General features: G+C 37.2%; 1 protein-coding gene across 2 annotated transcripts in view; it reads right to left on the reverse strand.

Annotated features, from left to right (window-relative positions):
- Positions 1–4,591, reverse strand: part of THSD4 (thrombospondin type 1 domain containing 4) — a 105,948-nt gene extending 101,357 nt beyond the window's left edge. The window contains exons 1-3 of one of the 2 annotated variants that reach the window (XM_082060658.1): positions 4,513–4,579; positions 4,386–4,411; positions 1,579–1,688 (exon numbers count right to left, since the gene is read on the reverse strand). Coding sequence is in view for 1 of the 2 variants with exons in the window: in XM_082060656.1 (XP_081916782.1) it covers positions 4,386–4,457 (72 nt within the window). In the remaining variant the exon portion in view is untranslated. Of the gene's footprint in view, positions 1–1,578; positions 1,689–4,385 lie in introns of both variants that reach the window. The other variant, XM_082060656.1, reaches the window with a different exon arrangement.
- Between the last annotated feature and the right edge of the window lie 19,154 nt (positions 4,592–23,745).

Genomic DNA, 23,745 nt, shown 5'->3' on the forward strand with positions numbered 1-23,745 from the left:
TTATATGCTGGCCCCATGAAAGTCAGTGATCGAAATGCTTGCTTTATTGGGTCATATCATGTGCTCCCTGCCTATAATTGCAGAAGGTGTACTGGTAACTGTAGCCTGGTGGCTGAGCAGATGGAGGTTAACTAGTTCATTTCTTGGCCATGCTAGGATACAAAACCATTAAGGTGCTAGAAAGGATGATTTGTCAAGCGTATCTAAAAGCTGTTGTTTTTGACAACTGTTTTGAGCTTCTGAATGGTATTTTACCTTTGTGGCCCAGGAATTTATAAGTAAAAGCTGTGTAACAGCACTCCTCTATCTCGCAGGACAATCATAAGAGAATCGATGACAACAAGAAAAAGTCAGAAGAGAGTTCTTCCTTGACAAGAAGAAAGTCAGTCAAGAAACAGTGTCAAAAGGGCCATAACCTCTTTTTTCTTTTTTTTCCCCTCTTGCTTATGCAGTCTATTTCTGAGATCAGCTCCATTCACACTGTACCACACGGAAATAAGTTGCAATGCTGGGATGAGCTGTACCCCCCAGATAACCTCAGAAACCAACTGGGCAGACAGGAAAGAATTCTACACAGGCCTACCCATATCTTGAAGATTTTTTTTTTTAATGCTCTATTAAGGTTTTTCTTCCACAGCCCAGTAGAGTACAGAATTAATTCTATTCAGATATACACATGTATACACACACATGAGAAGCTGTAGAAGGAAAATCACAGCTTGAAGCTTACAATAAGGATCGGAGGTCTTTAACAAGGTAGGAAAGACAAAAAGCTGGAGAAATAGTCCAGCTCTAATAGCAACTCTCTTTAGTCTTGTTTGAGACCAAAACAATCTATTTTATTTTTAGGCATGAATTACATCCATTTACCTACAATGTTAAAAGTATTCATTTTCACATAACTTATTAGTATACTTTTGGCCAGAAAGGGAACCTTGTCTCTGAGTGCCAAAATGCATATAGATCTTCTAAAGTTTGTCATTAAATCCTTTGCCAGTTTTTCAGTTAAATATGCTTTGGACCTGTAAATGTTCTTGCAGTGGGTTTCATTTGTATAGTGGGGATTGTGACACCTGAACCTGTACAGAACTGAATGACTTTTTAAAACACTGACATGTCTACTTTGCTCCTCTGGTTCCTGTGGCCAAGTGACACGCTGCAGAGAGGACAGCTGCTGCCAAAGGAGACCTCAGGACAACAGGGACCTCTGCATTTCTGTGTGTTTCTTCCTGGTCTTGCAACTTGGGACAGCATGTAAACCATAGAAAGACTCAAAGTTGCTCGGACTCCCTTGTGCATTTTAGCAGGTAGAAGGTGATGTTTTTACCCTCTGTATGCTCAAATTCCAAAGGGAAGCATTTCATATCTGTGATTAAATAAATGCTGTGTTATAACACAAAATATATTAAAATAACCTTAAGGACATTTTTGAAGTATATTCTACACTCATGTTAAGTGCTCATATTCAGATATTCTTAAAGGTAAATAGTACACATTTTGTCAACTAGAACGATTTTTTTTTTCTAAAATGATAATAGAAAACAATAAAATCATATGCTTAGGAAGACTTGAAAATACGTGAATAGGCTGTTCCTCAGGAAGACTCTCGTTGCTCAAATATTCCTCAAGCCCAATGTGTCTGGTCGAACCAAAGACTTTCACTCTAGAGATGATTCCAAACCACCAGACTAGAAGGGGGAAGAAGGAAACCCTGATTAAGTATTGTTTTGAAATCAGGAGTTCAGGCTTCATGCATTCTGCATAGTATCACACATGTTTACCCTGCTTCATCGTCCTCATAACAGGTTTCCCACCTGATGCCACTTTAGCCTAGTTCTTTCTCACTCCCAGAAGACAGCAGTACAGTCTGGTGGTGACAACAACTGCTCCTGGACACCTCAGACAGAAGGAACCTGAATTCTGACCCTCTAGCAAGGCTGCTCCTGGAAGGAGGTACCAGGTAGAGCTTCCAGCTACGGATGAAGATAGTCATGCTTATTTCCTAAGAAGCACGCAAAAAATATTTTGGTCTTGACCACTGCAAACCTGGTGTAAGCTGCAAAGCTATATAATCTTATTTCCCTCCTGGATGGAAAAGTAATGCAATGCAGTTTCACTGACTTCATGCCAAGTCAATCTTTAACTCACCAACAAATGAAAAGCAGAACATAATTATACACACATTAGAACAAGTGCTAGGCATTCCGTGTGAATTAAAAGGGTAAAAACTTAACAGTTGGATTTTTGTAACTGTTTCTCGAACAGTCAAAATTCTGCAGCATTAAAATACAAAGAGCACGAGCTGGCAAGAGAAACATCTTCCCATTGACTTTATAATCTATCACAAACTGACACTTTTATGAGCAGAACTTTTGAAAATACATACCTATAAATCAATTAAAATATTCAGAGAAGTAAATAGAACAGCTCAAGGAGCACAAAACTACAATACAGGTTCCTTATAAAAATGGCTTCTCATTTATTTTCCCTGTCTGTCCATCACAGGAAAAATCTTAACGGAGTAATTTCCTAGAGAAATAATATTTATGTAGCCAAGGTTCTGCAGCTGGAGCAGGGCAATGTACAATATTATCGGGTGGTCTCTTACAATACAGGACAAAGAATTACTGTATTAATAATAGTAGACACAGTATATTTTTTATTGCATAAATATCAAAATTAGCCATGTTAACATAATAAAGGAGAGAATTTCTCACTACCTACTAAAACCTATAACCTAAGACTCATTGATAAAGTAACAGGCCATTTTTCATATTCTGTCTGCTGTATTAGTTGAAAAACTAAGACCAGTGCAGTTTCAAGTACTTGGCATATGGATCACAGTGCTAAAACATTCCACATTGCACTTTTACTGCAGAAATTCATTTCCAGGTAAAAACACAGCATTGCTTTTATTTTACTTGCTAACGAGGATAATTGGCAGGCAACACTGCTGCTGCTCTAGATTTGTTCTTTATATGGATCTCTGAAGTCCACATGTGCACACAGTGGTGACAGAAATACTTTCCATATGAGCCACCACACATTTTAAGGCTCCTCGGTGTGCACAAGGTGAGTCCATCTATCATTTTCTGTGCTCAATAACAATCATCCATGAAGTTAAAAACGTAAGTGACAACTAGAGGGCAATGATCAGCTTCCAGTTGCTCTGATCATCAATCCATTTAAATTCCCCGAGTCTCTGCTGAGAATGTTTCCCTGCTTTAATTAGATCAAAGGCAGCACAAGATTTCATGAAAATACATTTTCTTGACCAAAACTGTTACAACTTTGATTTTTAAAACAGCCTGAAAGCAAAATACAGTTTATGTCTAGACATATGAGCTACAGAGAGTGTCAACCACACACCGTTGGACAAGGTGTTTTTTCCAGTTCATTTCCACTTTCTTTTACCAGGGAAAGTAATTGCTCTGGACTTTATTAGGCTACTATAAAGTTATGACAGGGCTAAGAAAAGACAAAGCTCTAAAGCAGAATCACTGTTTTCAGAAGATTTACTGCAGGAAGGCATATTATGGAACAAAACTACCCAATGACTCCTTTAAAATGCATCACTATACATCTCATTTCAGTTAGAGCAAGGCACAATGTGTACCACGTGATTTGGCTAGTAACTTCATTAGATGGAATATTTTGTATCTAATGGTACTATGCTTGATGAATTATTTCCTAAATGACAAATGAGTAGCTGAAATTTTCTGCTTTCATATGAAATAAGAACTTGATGAAAAACTGCTCTGATGAGAACAACAATCTGGAAAACTGCTCTTCGTAAATCAAGTAGCAACTTTTCAGAGCACAGCAAGAGCTGTTCTATTCCATTACTTCAGATTTCTCATATTAAGAATGCATAAAGTCCTTCTTTAGTGATATGACATACTTTTTTTTTTTTCTAAATAAAGACCTTTCTGCCCTACCACATACTAAACATTGCATGTATTTGCCAAAAAGAATGTTAGTAAAATAATGGAGCCTAGAGTTTTTACATATTCACACCCCCAAACTATAGCCTTCTAAAAAGTTTTTGTAGAAAATCTGAACAGAACACTACCATCTACTGCTGCAGAGTATTGTATTTCTCTGTATTTTAGTAAAGAAAAATCCACAAATTACAGTCATCTCTCTCAGAAAGTATACTGTATATCAAATCAAAAGAATCTAACTCTCCTTTAGGACCTATAGGCTTTTGTAAAAAACAAAACAAATCTCAAACAAACCCTCAAAACTAACCCAAAACAAAGTAACAGCTTTTTACACATGAAGCAAACATGGCAACAAAAATAATTCACAATCTGTCTTAATAGATAGGAAGAAAACACAACTCTGACAACACGATTTTTGACAAGACATTATACTTTGCTTACCTCACCCCCAGGTCTTGCTAACCCTGCTGTTTGAAAGCAGAGCAACATTAGTATCAGGTAGCTGACAAACATTATTACCCAAAGTTAGAGCTACCCTGGAGGAGAAAGCCCTCTGCCAAGTACTAACAGCTAGCAGATGCACTTGTGTCTCAGTATCACAGCCCTCAGATCTTCTAGGTCCGACTCCGTCTCCCTCTCCCCCTTTCTAGCGCAGTCCCTGCACGACCAGGAGCTTTGCTCTCGCCACTGCTCTGAAGACAACTGGTAAGTTGATCTCTTCATGTAATGACTTCTCCCTGCTGGGGGAGGGGGCTCAGCCAGCAATGGGCTGGGGGGCTGTAGTTGGTAGAAAGCAAAGAAGGGGAGGGACAGAAATGGTCACTGCCAAGTTATGCATCTGCTGTGATTCATGGAACAAGCTAAAGGGTAACCTTTAAAGCACGAGGAGGTTTGGCAATGCGTTATTGACTTAGGCAGGCATGATTGGAGAAACAGGCTGAAGCCGCTTGCAAAAGATGCCTGTTGATGGTTAGACAGCATGTGCTACTTAAAGGTACAGCACCTCCTTTTACTTAAGACATTTATAAGAAATAAATCATAAATTAAAATCTAATCAGGAAGCAGCCTATGGTTTTACAGTCAGCCCTACATCAGCACATTTCTGCAACCTGAATGGCCTGATCCTGCCAGGGATTCGGCCAGAATCTCCTGGCCCACAGGGAACCCAACTGTCCATTCTCTCTCAAGAATCTCACAGCTGCTTCCTGCAATGGTCCCATCCGTTAGGATAATCCTGGAGCAGGATAGGGATGTAATCTCTCTTTCATATTATAGCTGAATATATGAAATTTTGATTTATAACAGTCCAACACATCAAATAACCTGCTTTGACTTAAGCAAGCAGAAGTGCAAGCCTTTGAAAATGAAGTATTTTCTTTTAGAAGATGGGTAAGACCTATTTTCAAGTAAAGAAGAAAGCAGTATCAAAAGCCTGATACAGAGCTGAACTATTAATATTACATCTCACAAGCAGACCACTGTGTGCTTGTCCCCAAAATGAGTGAAATTGCAAACAGAGCTATAGAAGTTGGAGGTCTTCCCTTTAGTTGAGTATGCCTGATTGTAACCTCTGTGCAATAGAAATTTTCTTATGGTAAACTAAGCAACACAGACATAAAAATACAGGATATAAAAGAAGTTTTGAACCCCAATGAACTATCACATTCAACAACAGAAGAGAACAACTGTTTTATAACATATACAGGATGCTCCAGTCCTGTACCCCCTTTCCTTCCTTTTCTCATTTTAAGCAACTTCTAACTTCACTGTTGTCTAGTTAAGTATTTTATCATGGGAATACGAGACATTATGTCTTTCTAAAGGTTCCAACCCCTGAAGTCAAGAAATCATACTATATTCTCATCTTTCATGTAAATACATATTTCTTATGCTTATGGTTGCAGGGGAAATCTCAAAAATATGACCCAAGAATAACCTTGTCTCATATGTCAGACAGTAAACCACATGAACCCAGAATACAGGTACTTTAAAACATATCAAGATTTTAGGAGGTGGGAAGTAAAATTTTTGGTGAAACTGAGAAGCAGACCATTAGTATGTATTAGATTTATTTTTGTAATTTGGAAAGCTTTGTAAATACAGCTGAATATGTCAGACTCCTCACCATATTTTTAAACTAGCTTTACCAGCCATTCTTTTCCTCTGCTATGAGAGGTGAAAAGTTGCAAATATTTTCTGTCTTTTAATATTCAAACAATTCTTATCAACAGAAGACTTTCATGTATTAGAGAGCTTTCAGAATTGTAATTAAATACAGTCAAACTCCTAAACCAACATAGAAATATTAGTATTCCAACTGCTGCTTAAAGTCCAAATTCTGCTGTATTTGAATCTGGGTATCTGATTCTCCAACATAGTAGAATCTGAGCTATATTAACTAGACATCCTTGTCACTGCAAATCTACTCTTTCAGGCCTTTCCTTTTACAGACTACTACTATTGTCCAGAAAGACAAATCTCTTCTCCTGCCTAACCGGACTCACTGTGTCTCTTCTACACCTACAGAAAAACCTGTCCTTTTCAGCCTCTCAGATCAGCAGACCACCTATCACAGGTCAACTTTTGTTTTTCCCCATGGTTTTACAGCCTTGCAGCGCCCTGATTCTGGCAGCAGCACTGCTGACAGCGAGGGCATGCCTGGCGAGAAGCCGCACAGGGCTCCACAGCAAAAAAGCCCCTTCAGCTGACTCCCCTCAGGGGAACGGCACAAGCCTGAGAAGATTTCAAAGGCCAGAGTGAGAGTTTCAGTACGGAGCTCAAGAGTGGCTCTTCTGAATGATCACAGGCAGCTGGCCAGAGAGCTGAAAGAACGGGGACTGACAGCCAAACCTGCAGTTTTTGAAAATTTGACACTATAACCTTAACAGTACTTTCTGACAAAAACAATCCAGAACACTCTACTACTATGTTGATCTCACAAATACAACACCTTCCTTCAAGACTTAAATGAAAAAAGAATTTCCCCGCTTTTTAAGACAAGCTGAAGGTTTGCAGATTGTACCATTGTGCTGACAGCTAAATGTAGAGCTGCCATTAAAGGTACTTTGTACACTGGTTGCCTATGGCAAGGTCTCTGACTGAAAATGTAAAGCCAAATAAACTTAAGGAAATTTTCCATCAAAACTCTGTCAGGGAGCCAACCTGTCCTTCCATATTTTTTTAAATATCTAGATGTACCACAAAAGGAAAAAGGATAGTGAGCAAACTGCCAACTAAACCAGAGTTCAAAACACTTCCAACAAGAGAGCTCCAACTATGATACTTAAAACTACAGTTTCAGTGCTTGAAAATGTTTAAAAAGAACAAATACACCATTCAGATCTTGCAGGGTGTAGCAGAAACTCCAATGATTAAAGTTGCCTTACGCAGATCGACTTCTGCTTCCAGCTTTGTGAAGAACTGCAGAAAAAGGCAAAGTTAACTAATTTTTGTGACTAAATATACAGTATAGGCACAAAATTGCCAGTCCTCTCTTTCTTAATGGCAGGTAAAAAAAAAAAACAAACTAAAAAATTAGGAGTAACTGTGTTTTTAGTATTCTCTCTGCTAATTATTCCAGAAAGCAGTATATCTTCTGTAAATACTAATAAACCTTATCAAAGTCTATCTGAATATTACTAGGTTTCTGAGTACAGAAAATTGTGCCACATTCCCACTTAATAAGTTGTATAACTAATGATTTCCATATGCATTTCATTTTTCCTCTACAAAAACATACAGGCAGAATTCCCTGAAATCCAGAAGCTGGTGTTCTGTTCTCCATATTATGACAAGAGATCTGTCCATACCTGCTACTATGTTTTCAAGCTTTATCCAACTGAACTGGATGAATTGTGCCTGTTCACAACCACAGCCTTTCTTTACAGCACAGAGTAACTTGAAACTTAACACTATGCCAAACTTGCGCTGCTGCAACCAAGATCAGAATTTCTCTCCAAACCTCAACAATGACCACACTAGAGATTACAAAACCAGCGGTGGAATAGGAAAAAAATGAGCTTATGACTGAAGAGCTATTTCAGATACAAAGTTCTGCGGTAGCAGATAGAGAAACAAAAATACCTTGCAATACTAAAATGAAAGAAAGGAAATAAAATATCGCTGATTTCAACACAAAAGCATCCCTGCTTTTACATAGAAACATACAAACAAAGCAAAACAATACCACAACTATTTTAGGTATATAACTTAAAAAGAAAATCCGATTTTTTTTTTTTCTGTTTAAAAGCCACAGACAGAAAAAGCCATCAGAATCTTTTTAGGAAAGTTCATACCTCTTACCCTCAGAACTTAAACTACACAATGGATCTCTAGATAGCATAGTTCTCATTTAAAAAGTACTGACTTTCACTTGTGAACAAATTAGCTGTCAGTCTCAAGAGGGCTGTAAAAATTGATCATTTTATGAAGTTTGCTTACTACCTACCTCCTGAGGCAATCGCACTTAACTCTCAAACAAGGACAAGTTTGTTAAACTTAGCAAAGGCAAGCAATTTCTCTTCCAGGTCTCTCAGCCTTGCTGTAATTCCATGTGTAATCATGAACAGTATGCTCAGGTAAAATCACTCACAGTCACTTCTTTCTGCAAAAGGTGTATTTGCATAGAAAGTTGACCAAATTCCTTATACAAAAGTACCAGTAAGAGAAAACATCAGTCAAACATTTTAAAGACTTCCTTTCTATTTCCCGCAGCTTTAACGTTTGTAGAACTTAACTCACAAACCCTTAAAGCAAGATAACATGAAGTAAAAGTAGACATTTCAGGCTGAATCACTTCAGAAGGGAAGGATGACTTCTGTGACTTTCAAAGTATTAATACATACAAGTGAAAATCAGTCTAATTAACGTTTTGTCACTTCAGGTGCAATGTCAATGCTACTGAATTTGGGAGGAAACGGGGGGTTGACTGAATATGCACTGGTACTCAGCTGAAGCATGTAAACTGATAAAGTATTTAAAAGTAAGATAAAGGCTGAAACAAGTCAGCTGTGTAAGCCATGAGCCTTTTAACTGTTTCTTTAAACAAGTATTTAAAATAGCATTCTGATAATTTGCTTTGGCCAGACATCATTTTCCTGGAATTACTAACAAGAAAAGCAAATTAAGCAGACACTGCATTTCTATTATTACTTAAGGTGTTGTTTATTTATTTCAATGTTCCATGTAAAGGTTTAGAAAAAAGGCTGAATGTACAAGAAATTTAGTACAAATGATGTAAGAAGTTGATGAATAACAACAGAAAAATGAAATGGAAAAACAGACTGTGATTCGGTTTTATTTAATTGGTCATCTTCCTGACCTTGTGATCTACAGGCTACTAACAACGAAAAAAGAACTCAAGTTTAACAGAGAAAGTCTTATATGCTTGACAAGTCACTGGTAAAGATGGCTGCTTTATTCAAAGATGTCAAATAGGTATTTCCAATAATGATCTCATTGCATTGTTTCCAGGAAGCATTATTTTCTGAATTTATTATTCAGAGATTTTAAGGTTAGAATAAATTACTGCTGTCCTTTAGCCTGAACCACTGAGAGACACTGGCCATAAAACTTCACTCAAAATTTCTCTCTGAGTTTTCTTGATTTTTAAAAACAATGCTTGTGTTTAATTTAACACTTGAAATAGAGAAGATTCTTTTGCCACCCTATGGCAATTTAGACTGCAGAAAGAACAGATCTTCCTTGCAGAAGATGCGGTGTGCTGAAGAGGATGCATTTAGAAAAATGCCACCTGCTGCCCTGCCTTCTTGTGGTCAGGAAATACTGCAGCTGAATCACAAAGGGATTTCTTTATCCCCATGGAGGCTTTTTCATCCACTTCACTCATTTCTCCATGTCACTGGCCAGACAGAGTGAAGAAAGAGGGCAAGAGATTCCCTCCTATATTCTCCCTTTCACAGTTAAAGCACTTCTCCTTGCTATTGCAGCCCTTTTGAAAGAGGCATTCTCATACACTGAATCTAAATTATATCAGCATCTCTATCTTTGTTGGCCAAGAACAGACAAAATAACAATAGGTATAAGAGGGACCAAGAAGGCATATTTCGACTTTTCTACATGCCATGAAACAAACCAAAACCCACACAGCTTGGGAGGGAAGTCAAAGTGTGAGCTGTGTATTAAGTATAAGGAGCCCAATGAGAGCAAACCCCAGACACAAAGCAGTTTGGAGGAAACAAGTCCCAGGGCTTCACATGTGTTTCAGTGCACCTCAGCATTTCTTCTTGGTTGAAGTTTTCACTTAAGTATTTCAGATACTAACGATTTTCCAGGTAACCCCCAATGTTTTATTTGTACCCTTTTGCTTGATTTTTTTAATTAAGAAAGCATCTGACTTCACATAATTTCTTGTTCAGAGGAACCTTTAAGGGAATAATTATGCCCATAAAAGAATTCCTTCCGAAACTGAAATATTGACTGGCTATCGATATATACCATTGCATGCGGCAGAATGCCTTCCACTATTAACTTACATAACAAAGCTAGGGATATTCTTATCTATCTGTATGTCTAATCCGTTTCTGATCTCTCTGTACAGTTATGGAAAAGACAAAGGGATGCTGTGGAAAAAAGATCTTTAAGGAGTTGTTAATAAATTATTCCATACAGTTGCTTTGTGCCCTAATTCTTTTATTAACCACTTTCCAACTTGCCTTTTAGCTTCTACTCCTGTTTATTTCCCTTTCTCAATGGAACAATCCTCATTTATCCACTTGCTTATCATCTAAAGTCACTCCAAGTTCTGGATTTTCCTTTGTTTCTCATATTTTTGTTTTCTTTGTTGTGAGGAAATAGAGATATGATCAGATCAGTTTGGAAAGTACACCATTAAAAAAGGTACTGCATCCTGTGGAAATGGCGTTACAAAGTGTCAAAGAGGCATTTGTATATAATTAGGTCAGTCCAGCTTACCTTACATCACTAGAAGTGTGTCAGTTACTTCAGTAATAGCATGTTAGTCTTCACTATCATCTTCTGTCTCTTTCTACCACGGTACTGGCAGTGCATGGTGCTTTTAAGCTACACTGAAATCCTGGAAAGGAAATACGAGCATTTCCTTCCTCTTCTCCCTACTCTTAACTTCTTAAAGCTCAGACTTTTGGTTACAAAGCCAGACTCTACTGGAAATGTCCACCTTCAAAGAACTGAGTATTAACCTCAAATGGATTTATCATCTTGAATCTTTCCTTCAGTACTAAATCTATTATCCCTTTCTCTTTTCTGGCATTGCAATGTGATAGAGGGAGAAAAAGACCCTTGGTTGTCACCTGCCCAGGGCTGGGCTAGAATGCATATTTTTCATGGCCATATTCCAGTTTTCTGTATTTTGATGACAGAATTCTGGTTTATATCCCAACTTCTCAAAGCACCTCTTTGCCTCCCCAGACAGCAGTTGCATAGTGCAAGTAGAATAAGATGACATTTATGAGACATTCCTTCCTTTGCCCAACACTACATTTTGACTTCAAAACAAGTGGACACCATGCTTTGCACTTCTTATTTTTAAGAATACCATCCATTTTGTGACAAAACTTTTTCTCTCTGCGTTTGTTAATCAATGTCTTCTGTTTTCCTAACAAGACATGATTTTTAGTACCATATTCTGGTCCTCCTCACACTTAATTTTATTTTCTTACCTATTTTCATAACACATGACCTAACATGTTCCATGCTGTCTTCTACCTCTTCCTATACACAAAAAAGTGGTGAAACCTAAAGGAAAATACTTCTTCGATGGATCGTATTTAATCTCTGTATGCATAAAAAGCAGACACAGATTTCTAGAAAATTACCTCTCATCACACTAGTTCCACATAAGGCATTTTGGTCTGTGTTTCATGCTGAAGTGTAGCAAGTGAATAGCCACATAAAAATAGAGATGGAAGGAAAAAGCATGCCTTACCCTTAAAATATTTGAACTGGTTCCTTAACACCTACTGTAAAACTGGAAATATACTACTTGGTACCACTGCTATATTTGCATACTTCATGTAAAACAAGAAATGGGACTAGGCCTGTATGTCCTTTAGAAAACATAAATCTCCCTAAAAACATTAAATAATAATTATAAATTACACAAATAATGCATGTCTATACCTGTTGAAAGTAAGCCTGCTCCTAGAGAAAACATTCCAAGTATAAATTTGAATCATGGTATTTTCAAATTTTTTACTTCTTCATGAGTGATAAAGGCTGATACTTCTAACTCTACATGTAGAAAATATTTTAAAGATACAATAAGGAAAGAGGCGAGGCCTCTGGGTCATGTAAGTATACTTACTATTTCATAAGGAAAACAAATAAACAGAGTTCTTGGCAAAAAAAGCACCAAACTGCATGATATAACAGGCCATGACCTACACTGGGAATCCTCCTATGAAATCAGAATTATAAAGGAGAGTATTTTTTCAGGTCCAAAACTACAACACATTAAAACTAGATTTCAGCACTAACACACATTTTCCCAAGTGTCCAGCTGACAAATGACAACTACATCAAACGTGCCATCATAAAAACAACTGAATAAGCTGTCTCCATGAGAAAACTAACCAGTTAGGATTGTGAATGTAATAATAATTTTCAGTTTTGCTTGGAAATGTTCTTGAAACTCATTCAGAGGAGGAAGCCCTTGTAGAACATCTTTTCATGCATATACTTGACCTGTCCTGTTTTTTTCTACATTGGTAGAAATCTCAAAGCCATAATGACGTTCTTTTAGACTGGGGAAAACAGATCTAGAAAGAAATTTGAAAATCATTGTGAGTCCTCCTCAAGAATGGATCAACTATAGCACACACTAGTCCAATGTGCAGGCAGGAAATGTGTAAAAAAATACTGTGGTAAAACCTACATTTGCAAATTAGCATCATCTCCTGCCAACTAAGGATGAAAACAAAGCTCTTCAAAAGCTAGCCAACATTTTTCATGCTTACTATTTAACTAAAGCAGTAAAACAGTATCAGTCAACCTTCAAAACCCCTGTCAGGGAGCAGTGACAGCTGGCTGCACCCTAAAGAGATGAGGATGCGGTTGTCAAGCATGGGTAGCAAGGCAGGTGCCTTCACTGGCTAGGACTTCATTCCACTGCCACCATGAGACGGAGCAGTGCAGATCAGGATTACCAAACAAGTCTGTGGTGACAAGGCAAGTCCAACAGACAGTCAGAAGTCAGTCCTTGCATCAGGGAGCAAATCAGCAGCGTGCACAGCCAGGCGCACACACGGCTGAGGCAGCGCTGCAGAGATGCTGCCAAGGTAGCGCCAGCAGGGACTGAGGGCCCAGGGCTGAATTCTACTGGAGCTACTGGTCCCATGAACAGAGACGTGGGGTGAGGCCTGCCGGGGTGAGGCTGGCCAGGGCCATTGAGGCTGGTTAGCATAATAGGGGCCCTGAAAGTCTGTGCCTATGCCAAAAATCACATTTCTAGCAACAGTAGAAACCAAGTAAGGAAGAGGATAAGAGACTGTATCAGGCAGCATACAAAGAGTCTTGAAATAGAGGTAACCTTGAGAAAGGAGCCAGTATTGCACACATTACACATACTGTTTAGGGGACAGGACTAAGTTCAGCATTCCTCCCAACAAAGAAAAATAAATCTCAGACCAGGAGTCATACAGCTGGAGCACCAGAGCCAAGGACAGCTCTGTAGCACAGGCACCTCTGTTCTCTGATGTCACAGGGGTACTGAACCAGAGCTTACTTCAGATCCAAAAGAAGAATAAAAGATAAAAAAATCTTGGAAGACTTGTATTGATGATCAAATTGTATTTTCTGTAGCATATGGAAATACAGGCTTCTCTTCTGACAGGAAAATGAAAATAGCTGTGTGCTGCCAAAGGAAATGTATATACTTGGCTGAAGACTTGCAGCACTGATCAAAACACACTGGATTAAGCACTCATCCTGAAATCAAATACAGGAAGAAGGAGGAAGATTTCCAAAGCCAGACAACCCAGATACCTGAAGCGAACAGAGAGAACTCATCTCATTGTAATGTAACTTACACTTTGGGCAGCAATCACATCCCAACTTCTCCCATTTAGTTACAAAACTCCTGAGCCAAAGATGCAATTATTCCTTACCAAAATCTCTTCATGTTCTCTTTGATGTCACCTTCCTAATTCAACCCCTTATCCAGTAAGACCATCTGATCTAAGCATATTATAGCGTACAACCTGCCCTTAGTTGCATTGCAAATTAAAAGAATTAACACTAGTTAGGTCAAAATCTACCCTGTTGGTAGACTAAATGCTCACTCTTCATCACTGAAGTCCATGTCAGGTCAAGAACTCACAGCACCAACAGGTCAATTACACTGCTGGTGCAAATTAGGTACAAATTAGAAGCATAGCTTGAGTGAAAGAACAAGGCTTCTCTTTCTCTGCAGATGTATACCATATAAAAATGAATGAACTCTTTTAATTAAAAAGAAAATGTGTATCTTTACTCTCTTCATGAAAACAAAATTCTGAGGAAATCTGACTGTTTACATAATAGATTTTTTGATAGTTTATCTTATAAATGTGCTTGGTTTTAAAGCAATCCCATTAAGCACACATTGCCCATTAGAAGCAAATTAACTATCAGTGTATGTGGAGTTTTCCAGCTGCCTGGACTCCGGAAAGTGGTTCCACATGCTTCAAAGTCTGAGAAGCACATAGGTAGAGCAGATACCTGGACTTCACTCTGTTTTTCTAGGCATCTTGCAACCACACATGCCATTTACAAAGAGAAAATGGGCAATTCTTGTGCATGGTTGATTTCTGCAACACAGGAAATTGGAAACATAAATAATAAAGCTACAGGTTATGTTAAATCTTAAGCCACATGTCTTGTATATGAATTCTGAAAATTCATATGCATCTCAAACTTGATAACAAGGATCTTAAAATAATTATGCATTCTTCTGTCTCAAATATTTAATTTACTATAGGATCAGCAACTCACAAAATTGATATATCCTTGTATGAACAGCTGATAAGCCTCTGAGTACCCAGAGCATGTCCAGTGTAATTAACTTGAAATGTGTCCTCCTGGAAAAGACAACTGAAACAAGTTCAGTCAGTACTGTCGAATTTTCTCATGGGACAAATGGCATGCCTAAATTTGGAAACAGTTTTCTACTATATAAGGAGGAAAGTCAGGCCCAAAATGACTGCACGAAATAATTCAATATTCTGAAAAAATTTTTTAATGTTTGTTAGCATGCCACTTTATTTTTAAGCAGTTATTTACAATTATTAGCTACACAGCTTAAACTACAGTATACAGTGTAAAATCTCAATATAATGGCACAAAATCTGGAAATACTGTTTGCTGATAACGAGTTGTAAATAAATATGAGTACTAAGAACAACAACAAAAAAAGGAACTTAAGAGGCCACATAGAACAAAGAAAGTGAGAAAACATTCTCTACGTATGTTTTAAAAGATGCAAATGGTGCCGATTACTTTATCCCCATACTCAGACTGTCTACATGGGTTAAAGCTAGCAATAACACCAGTTCTAATCTTAAAGGTCCGCAGAGAGACATAAAACTTGACTGTTTGAGAAATCTGGTTGTAAAAGCACATCTGTGCAGCCAACACCATCACACGGCTGGAAAACAATCAGAACTGCAACAAAAAGCAAGTGAACAAAACCACAGAAAATTCCTCCAGTGTGGAAGGAAGATTTCCTCCTGAAGATTTCCTGCACAGTTCCAAGTCTTTTCAATACAGTAACTTCATATTTATATGGATTGTGCCTTAAATAATTTCCAGCCAATGTTTCAGGGAAGACTTCCTCACAATGAACTATTTCTCAATGAATATATCACTTGATATTTATATACAGCCCCACACACTAGCTCATGTTCAATGACACAAATAACAGTATTCACCAGTTAGCTTTCTTCCTAGTCTAGCAGCATTATAACCCTGCTGTTTCATTGGTAGCATGCTTAGTTTAGACTTAGACTTGCCTTTTTCAGATGTATTTCGCAAACCACCTATCACAGCTGTTTCATATACACTGTCAAGCACAAGCATCCAAAACAGCTGCAAAATTAAAAACGAAAAAATATCTTCTCTCCCATTTTTAACGTTTTGTTTGTTTGCTCATTTAGAGTTTTTGGGGATTTTGTTTAGTTTGCTCATTTCACTGTGCATATTACTGTAAGAAAAGAGTGTCACATAATAGCCAACAGTCGAGAAAGTTGGAGAGGGATTTCTCAAGGCGCCAAAAGGACACAACTGTCCTACAATCCAGACCTCCAGGCTATCCCAACAGAGCTAAGACAGCTTCCAGTAGTTAACAGTGAACTTCCCAAGAGAACTCATGAACTTGATCAGAACACATAGACTTATAGTGTCCCAGTCTAATGGTCCAAATTGTTAGTGATAGGAATTTGTCCAAGTTACTTTACCCCAAGATGAATGATCAGTTACTCAGAATCACAAAAACACACTAGCCAGATGCACATTACAATCATGCTCCAATAAGAAAGAAAATGGCATCTTAATTCATAATACATAAGGATTAGGATTCTTGTAAATCTGCTGATCAATCCAATTGCTGATGACCTAAAGCAGATATTTCTACAGATATTTCAAACTTCACCTCATCAGACAGAACCAATTCCAGAAAAAAACACATCTCAAAAAAAAGACTGTTATTTTGCTCTCTTCAGCTGAGAAAATTTCTGATACCCAGAGGCCTGCACATTAACAAGTAAGCCTGTGGTATAACACAGAACTGAATTTTCTTTTAAATAGTCTCCTAAATTCAAGTCTCCTAAATTAGCAGTCAAGCCAACAAGGCATCATTCATGCCAGCAGTCTGTCCAATAATTTAAGAAAGAATTACTCAAAGATATATAGCAACCCAATGGCACAAGCTGGTGCAGGATGGTAAGCTATTCAGCTGATGTATTTGGAAACCACCTGAAACTGAGAGCTTGCCATGACACTAGACAGCTCCATGAAGAATGCTATTTATTATTAATACTCGTCAGCTGGAAAAAGTCTACACAGATACTACAAACAGGCAAACAAAAAGAGAACATCCATTTCTAAACTGGCAGTTTTGTCTATGTAAGTTTGCAGATTTGTCATTACTACTTTTCGAAGTAAGTTCACAATTAAGTAAGGTCATCTTACCCCTTTCCAAGGAAATACATCAAATAAAGTGTAATGCTAAGGTTTTCAGCTATGTTCTTTACCCACACACATTAAGAAATACTGAAATAATGTTTTGAACTGTTAGGTGTAGAATCTCTTCTTTTTTGTGTCCTCAGGCCTGCAAAGTAAGTGAGAGTTTTATATTTCACCAGAAAAGGTGGGACTGGCTGGAGATTGTTTGCTTCTCTTTCAATCTCAGTAAACATTTCTTTTGTTTTTATAGTACCACAGACAGATTTTTCTCTCCTTTTTACTAAACATGAGTGATACTCTTCTCTCTTATTAAATGTTTCTCAGATAAAAAATCATAGCGCAAAATTCTACACACCATGCTAGAATAGAAGCCTAGTTCATATAAAATATGTATTGTTTCAAATTTCTAAATGCATTATGTGCAAGTAGATAAAGAGAATACTTTAGTATACCTGCTAAAATGTGATGGTAAATGGCATTACACAAATTCAATCTGACATGGACCACTGGAGACTACTCATCCACAGCCAACATAGACAAAGATTAAATCAAGCATTAATCTATGAATTAAAGTATTTCTTATGAAGTATTATCATGGAAGACTAGGCATTCATCTTAAAAAGGCTTTTAAAATCTCATTCTTTAACTTTCCAAGCATTCCTTTTACATCAAACAGATTAACGCTAATCTAACTGTAGTATTTTCCATTTACTTTTTCACAGCTTTTGCAATCTTTAACTTCCATGTTCTCAGCTATCTTTCTTTCTCTGATGTCATTTTCAAGTAGACTCCTCTGGAATACCCATTACTAGTTCTTGTTTCCTCACCATCTCTCAGCTAACATCAGACAATGAAAAAGCTACTGGGCCAGTATCTTACAGGGAAATAAAAGTCACTGCTTCTCTAACAGATACTTGTAAACAGCCTTGGCCATGGTCTTACAGGTGAATACTAAGCTTAAATGTAAAACATTTAATGTAAGTGCCACATATAGCTTATTTTTCTCTTATTTTCATGTCTCGTGTCATTAGTAGAAAAGAATCAGCAGATTCTATGTGAACTAATTCTTAGGACATATAATGTATTGCCACTTCTGAAGATTTTTTGCAACCTAGAGACACTAGAAGTGTATAGTAATTAGATTTCAATTTGTAACCCTTCTCTCTAGGAAAAAAAAACAGGCCTTTTGCTTTCTTCTAAAAAATTAACTGCAAAGGCTTCAAAGCCATACACTGTACTTAGTTTTACTTATTAAAGTAAATAATTCTGATGCCCATATATAGAAAATGACCAATATATCTAAGAAGAAAGAAAAAAATCCTAGAAATCCTTATCCAAGATCACTGTTATATGTATTATTAGGGAGAGTATAATCATCTTTAAGTATATTAAGAGATCACCAGAGAGATTCTTCAATACCTCTATCCTACAACCCCAACACTTGCAATCATTGCCTTTTAAATTTGCATAGGAGTCACAGACTATATTCCCTTCATTGTAAAGAAAAATAACAGTATGTATATATAATTCCACATCTAGCCTTTATGCTATTCACTGCCAAGGTGGTTTGGCAAGCAGTGAAGCTATTTCAAAGGAAAACATATAGGGCCTCACTCAGCCATATTAATGCTCCTTCGCATTCCTCTTGCAATATTATATTGCCCATAGGCTTATTTAATACAAGAACATCCTCAGCAAGCAGGGCTTTCACAGTAAAGACCTGTGTGGAAAATCCAACATCAGCACCAATACTTAGTTTTCACCTTCACACAACAGCCATATTACTAAAAGAACTTGTAGCTACATTAGAACAGAAAGTGATGTATACATTTAGAATTGAAATCAAATCAATCAAACTTTCCCAACAAATTTTAAAATTAAGGAAGTCTGCTGAGGTCACCTGGTCATTTTGCATAAAAATTAAAAAAAAATCACAAAAAAGCAACTAACAATTTGAAGCCAAACTCATAAATGTAATTCCTAAAGCATAATGAGAAAAGACAGCAGATAACAGCTGCTGTGCAATGGCTGTTGCTAGTTTATCAGACATGATCAGAGTTGACCATAGAAGAGTTTAGAAACATGTTTTAAGATAGGTTTGTTCTTACTTTGGTTTTAGTAAGACTAGACAGAACATTTTTGTAAGAGTCAGACTTTTGAATGTATTGCATGCTAGACCCATCTTGGTCATAATTTGTACAGTAAGCGTATAATTGACAGAATCACAACTATTTTCCGAGCTGGAAGTTGCTTTTGAATTACTTTCAAGTTCAGAAAAGTGGACGGAATTATGTTTAAGAAATACAGTCATTTAGTTTTACACAAAATTAAGTCTAATGAATCTGCTTAGAAGAGACTTGTTATGGAACATATGCTAATTCTGCATCTAATTCTGCAGTTCTGCTATAAATTCAATCGGGCTTCAGCATACCCCCAGTTCAACACTGCTATTACTACTCACATCAATCACACAATGCTTAATCTGAACATACATGGGCTTAGTCTGTGTGGACACTCTGTAATACAGAAATTCCCAGGAATAAATTGAGCATACAAACCTACCTATTTAAGGAGATTAAACCCACTACAATAGTAACAGAATACACACACCACTCTTCTGAAATGGACTGATACTACTTTTTGCTATCTCTTGTCTCACACTTTTGCTAACACCATTTTAAGATTTTTAGAATAGTTTCGTATAATTTCGTATAACAGGCTATGAAGTCTTAAAAATGGACCTAATTCTGTTTCCATTTGGAAAATAACACAGCAAAACCAAATTCTTGAAAATGATCTTAAAGTCCCTCTTTGTAGATAAGCAGCTGGTCGGGGAATAATCTTGCCTTTTAACAACTAAAATTCCAACCCAGTCCAAGTTTAAACAGATACTCAGAAAAAATTTTGTGAAAATAAAAATATTTAACTTCTATCTATCATTAATTCTACTTTCTTCTAATAATTTATGTCAAGGTCCTCCTTCCAACTTACATATACACGTCTCAACTGTTCTTTGGTGAACATTATACCGTTTAATGGGTACACACGATGCACAGAGCTTTCTTTCGTTTATTAAAACATGTGCTCATTACACTCATCAGCCACACGAAAGCTGAAGAAAAAAAGCTGAAGTCATGATCATAAGTAACTTCTTTAGCCTTCAAAATAAAAGCATACTCAGGGATGCTCCACTTAGGATGTAAACTACAACAGATAGAGCTACCAAAATCAAATCGCACAGGACTTGATACTGTGTCAGCAGAGAGGTCAAACTGTGACCTCTGTGAGCCATATGGAGATTCAGCACTGGCCTTCATTTTCCTGGTGCTATTTCCAAACCTCCTCCCTTTCTGCCTTTTTTGTTTGTTTGTTGGGTATTTTGTTTTGGTTTTGGCTTGAAAACTGCAAATGCACAGCACCTCTGGGGTCTGTGCCTTGTTCAACTATGGCCAAACAGCCATCCATCAATTCACAGAGGATCTGACCAGAATGACTTGATGTATTCTGGCAACTTTTATCATCATAGGCTGTCCTCTGGCATACCTGTTTTACATCTCAAAGTGCCTTTGCCATACATGTAAAAAGGTTGGTGTAAATCTGTAGCATTCACTAGGTTGTAAAACTGAACATAATACATTATACAAATACACAAAAGCCTTTAATTCTCTCAGGTCGACATTTCCAGGAAGAAAGGAAGACATATTTTAGAGGAAGAGACGAGGCATGAACATATGCTTGCTATAACCATTGCGGTATAAGTTAATAAAAACTGGAAAGAAGAATAGGGTACTTCATCCAATTTCTCTTCATGAATACATCTAAAACACACCCTTAGACACCATATAAACAAAGCAAAATATCATACACATAACAGGCCTGAAGAAAAGGAGAAATAGAAAGCCTTCTGCTAATTTTCTAGCTAACAGCAAGCGCAATATTCCCCTTTGGAAAGGGAGCTGGAGGCCAGTGGCAAAACCAGAACAAATTAGCTTTATTGGCCTGGGAAGTTTATGATTAGCATGGGAGGTCTGAAGCCTGTTGATGACTACAAAAATAACATTTCACTTTGATGCACATCTATCAACTCTCACTATATTAAAATGTTTTCCTTTCTAAATGTGGGTTTCAGCTGCTGTGTCTGGCCACCATGTGGTATGAAAGTAAGGATCTTTAGACTATGTAACATTGTTTTTCTAATCAGTATTTTGTATAAGATAAGTTAGCAAACACCGAATATTCTGAGTGCTCGTGTGCTTGAAAACACATACTGGAATGAGATGCACAGGCGAGCCACTAGAAGCAAGGTATTTTATGAAAAATTGAGTGGACAGTTCTGATTTTGTTTAAACAAAACTATGGAAAAGTAGACAAAATCTGACTGCATAAAACAAGATCAAAACTGCACAGTAAAAGTGTGTGAACTACTAAATGTTCACCATATATCCTCTATCAAACATATTGGAAGGAATTAGTTTGCGTGTTGGCAGAAGTACAGCATCTTGAGAACTTGTGCAATAAAAACGTCAGACACAACAATCAGACTTTATGATACAGGATTCTTCTTGAGGGTTTTCATGTTTGTTATAAACTGATATATAAGCTAAATCTTTCTTTGCGGCTGTCTTCAGTATCTTTTTCGGCCGGAGGCAAATGTGCCAACTCAATCTCTGACTTGAAGGTCTGCAACTGGCTTCTCTGAAGATGAGTTGTCCTAAATTAGATGAGTGGTCTTAAATTAGGTTTACAGTAAGACAGAAAGAACCAATTAAGGAATATATGTCTTGAGAAGGACACAAAGACATTCACATAACTGCTGGAAACTTATAGCTTCATGTTTTGTTGCTTTACAACACGTAAACCTCCCGCTGCCTCCTCTTCATTGTGAGGTATGGGAAGAGTTAATGGAGGTCTTGTGTCTATGGCAACAGTCAGAGACTCTGAAAAGTTGGTCTTACACCTAAGCACAGTCAAGTGGGCTGCCTATGTTTCTAGATGGACATCCATAGACAAATATAAACCAAAATCAAGTTTAAATTTTAAGACCAGCATTGAGTGAGGACCAAACTTCATTATTTTGGAGAAATTAGTGAATTTAGAGAAATTTAGAGAGATCTGACATAGTCAGAAAAACTCCTAGGCTGAACTGTGATATACAGATGCAGTTCCAACCATCACTTCCAAAATTGTAATGATTTTACACTCAACATTCCTTCTGGCCAGTTCCTAAATGAACAGAGATGAGAAATAGAATGTTTAAACTTTCCTAGATCCCACATACACACTGACAGCTTCCCTCTACCACACTATCCGTGCAGTTGTTGCCAAGGAAATTACAGAAAGGCCTCTATCGGCATTTACTGTTTATGTCTCTGTCTTCTTATTAGAGAGCCATGCAAATGTCCTTGTGACTTATCTGTGCAATATTCTTTCAGCTAGAGGAGGCACTGGTCTAGGCATTTCTGCGAGGTTCTCTTCTAGGCCAATAGTTATTTACAGGGAATCACAATAGTGACAACTCTGCAAAGAGTTTCTAAAAAGTAGGAAAAAATCATATAACACTTTAAATTATTTAGAAGGCTTTGAGTATTAGCCATCTGCAATATTCTTTGTAGCTTCTTTTCTAAAACACTTCTGGTGATGCCCAGTGCTCTTTTTATGCAGACACATCTTGAATCCTACACAGAAATTAACATAGATTCCAAACATTCAAAGCTGACAGCTTATATGTGCAGCATAATGTATGGGTTACAAAGGTGATTTGGTATTACAGTTGAAGAGAGTATATACTATACAAACCAGTAAAACTGAACAGATTTAAAATTCACATTAGACAGCTCAAGATAAGCTTCTGCTTGAACTATTTGGCAAGAACAGCTGACATGATTCTGTGATCAAATAGCTAGTGACATTAGGGAAATTAAGTATACATATGCAATAAGTTGGAAATTATTTTATGCTGCTGTCAATTATGCAAACAAAATGAGAATTAAACAGAATGTTCTTTGTCATAGATGAAAAAAGGAAGGGGACATTTCAGACAAATGTAACTGCATCTCTACTGAATCTGCTTCTACAAAGATAATATTAATGACTTTAATGGGTAATTAAGTGGCTGATGTGAATTCATTAGTAACTTTTTGTTTTCCTCACTAGTCAGATATTTGTGTTCTTCGTGTTATGTTTTCTGTTCTACATTTTTTTGTTCAACAAACAGGACAAAATCTGGCACAAACATCAGTCTCTGCTCAACTAGAGAACCAAAAGGAGACAAACTTTCAACTGAAGTCAACAGGATTACCCAATGTCAACAGAACACTGGAGTATTTGTTGATTTGATGGAAGAAGCACGACACTGCACATTTAAGATACTTAACTTTGTTTCATGTGAGATTAAATTCAGTTGACTTATCAAGAAGCAAAGAGCTCAGCCATGATGAGACTTAGAATACCGTGGACAGTTTAGCATCTATTAAAATTTTAAGACAACTGAGATACAGAAATGACATACATTGTCAGACCGATAGAACGAATGGTTAACTCGAACACATGGCTTTCGTTTGCTCTAATCCACTCTGTTTGGTCCACCACATTTAAACCTTTTAATGAGCATTTTCCTGGCCATGTTTTCAAACCTTTGACTTTTCAA

This window comes from Streptopelia decaocto, assembly GCF_964273445.1.
Source record: "Streptopelia decaocto genome assembly, chromosome: 9".
NCBI classification, from domain to species: Eukaryota; Metazoa; Chordata; class Aves; order Columbiformes; family Columbidae; genus Streptopelia; species Streptopelia decaocto.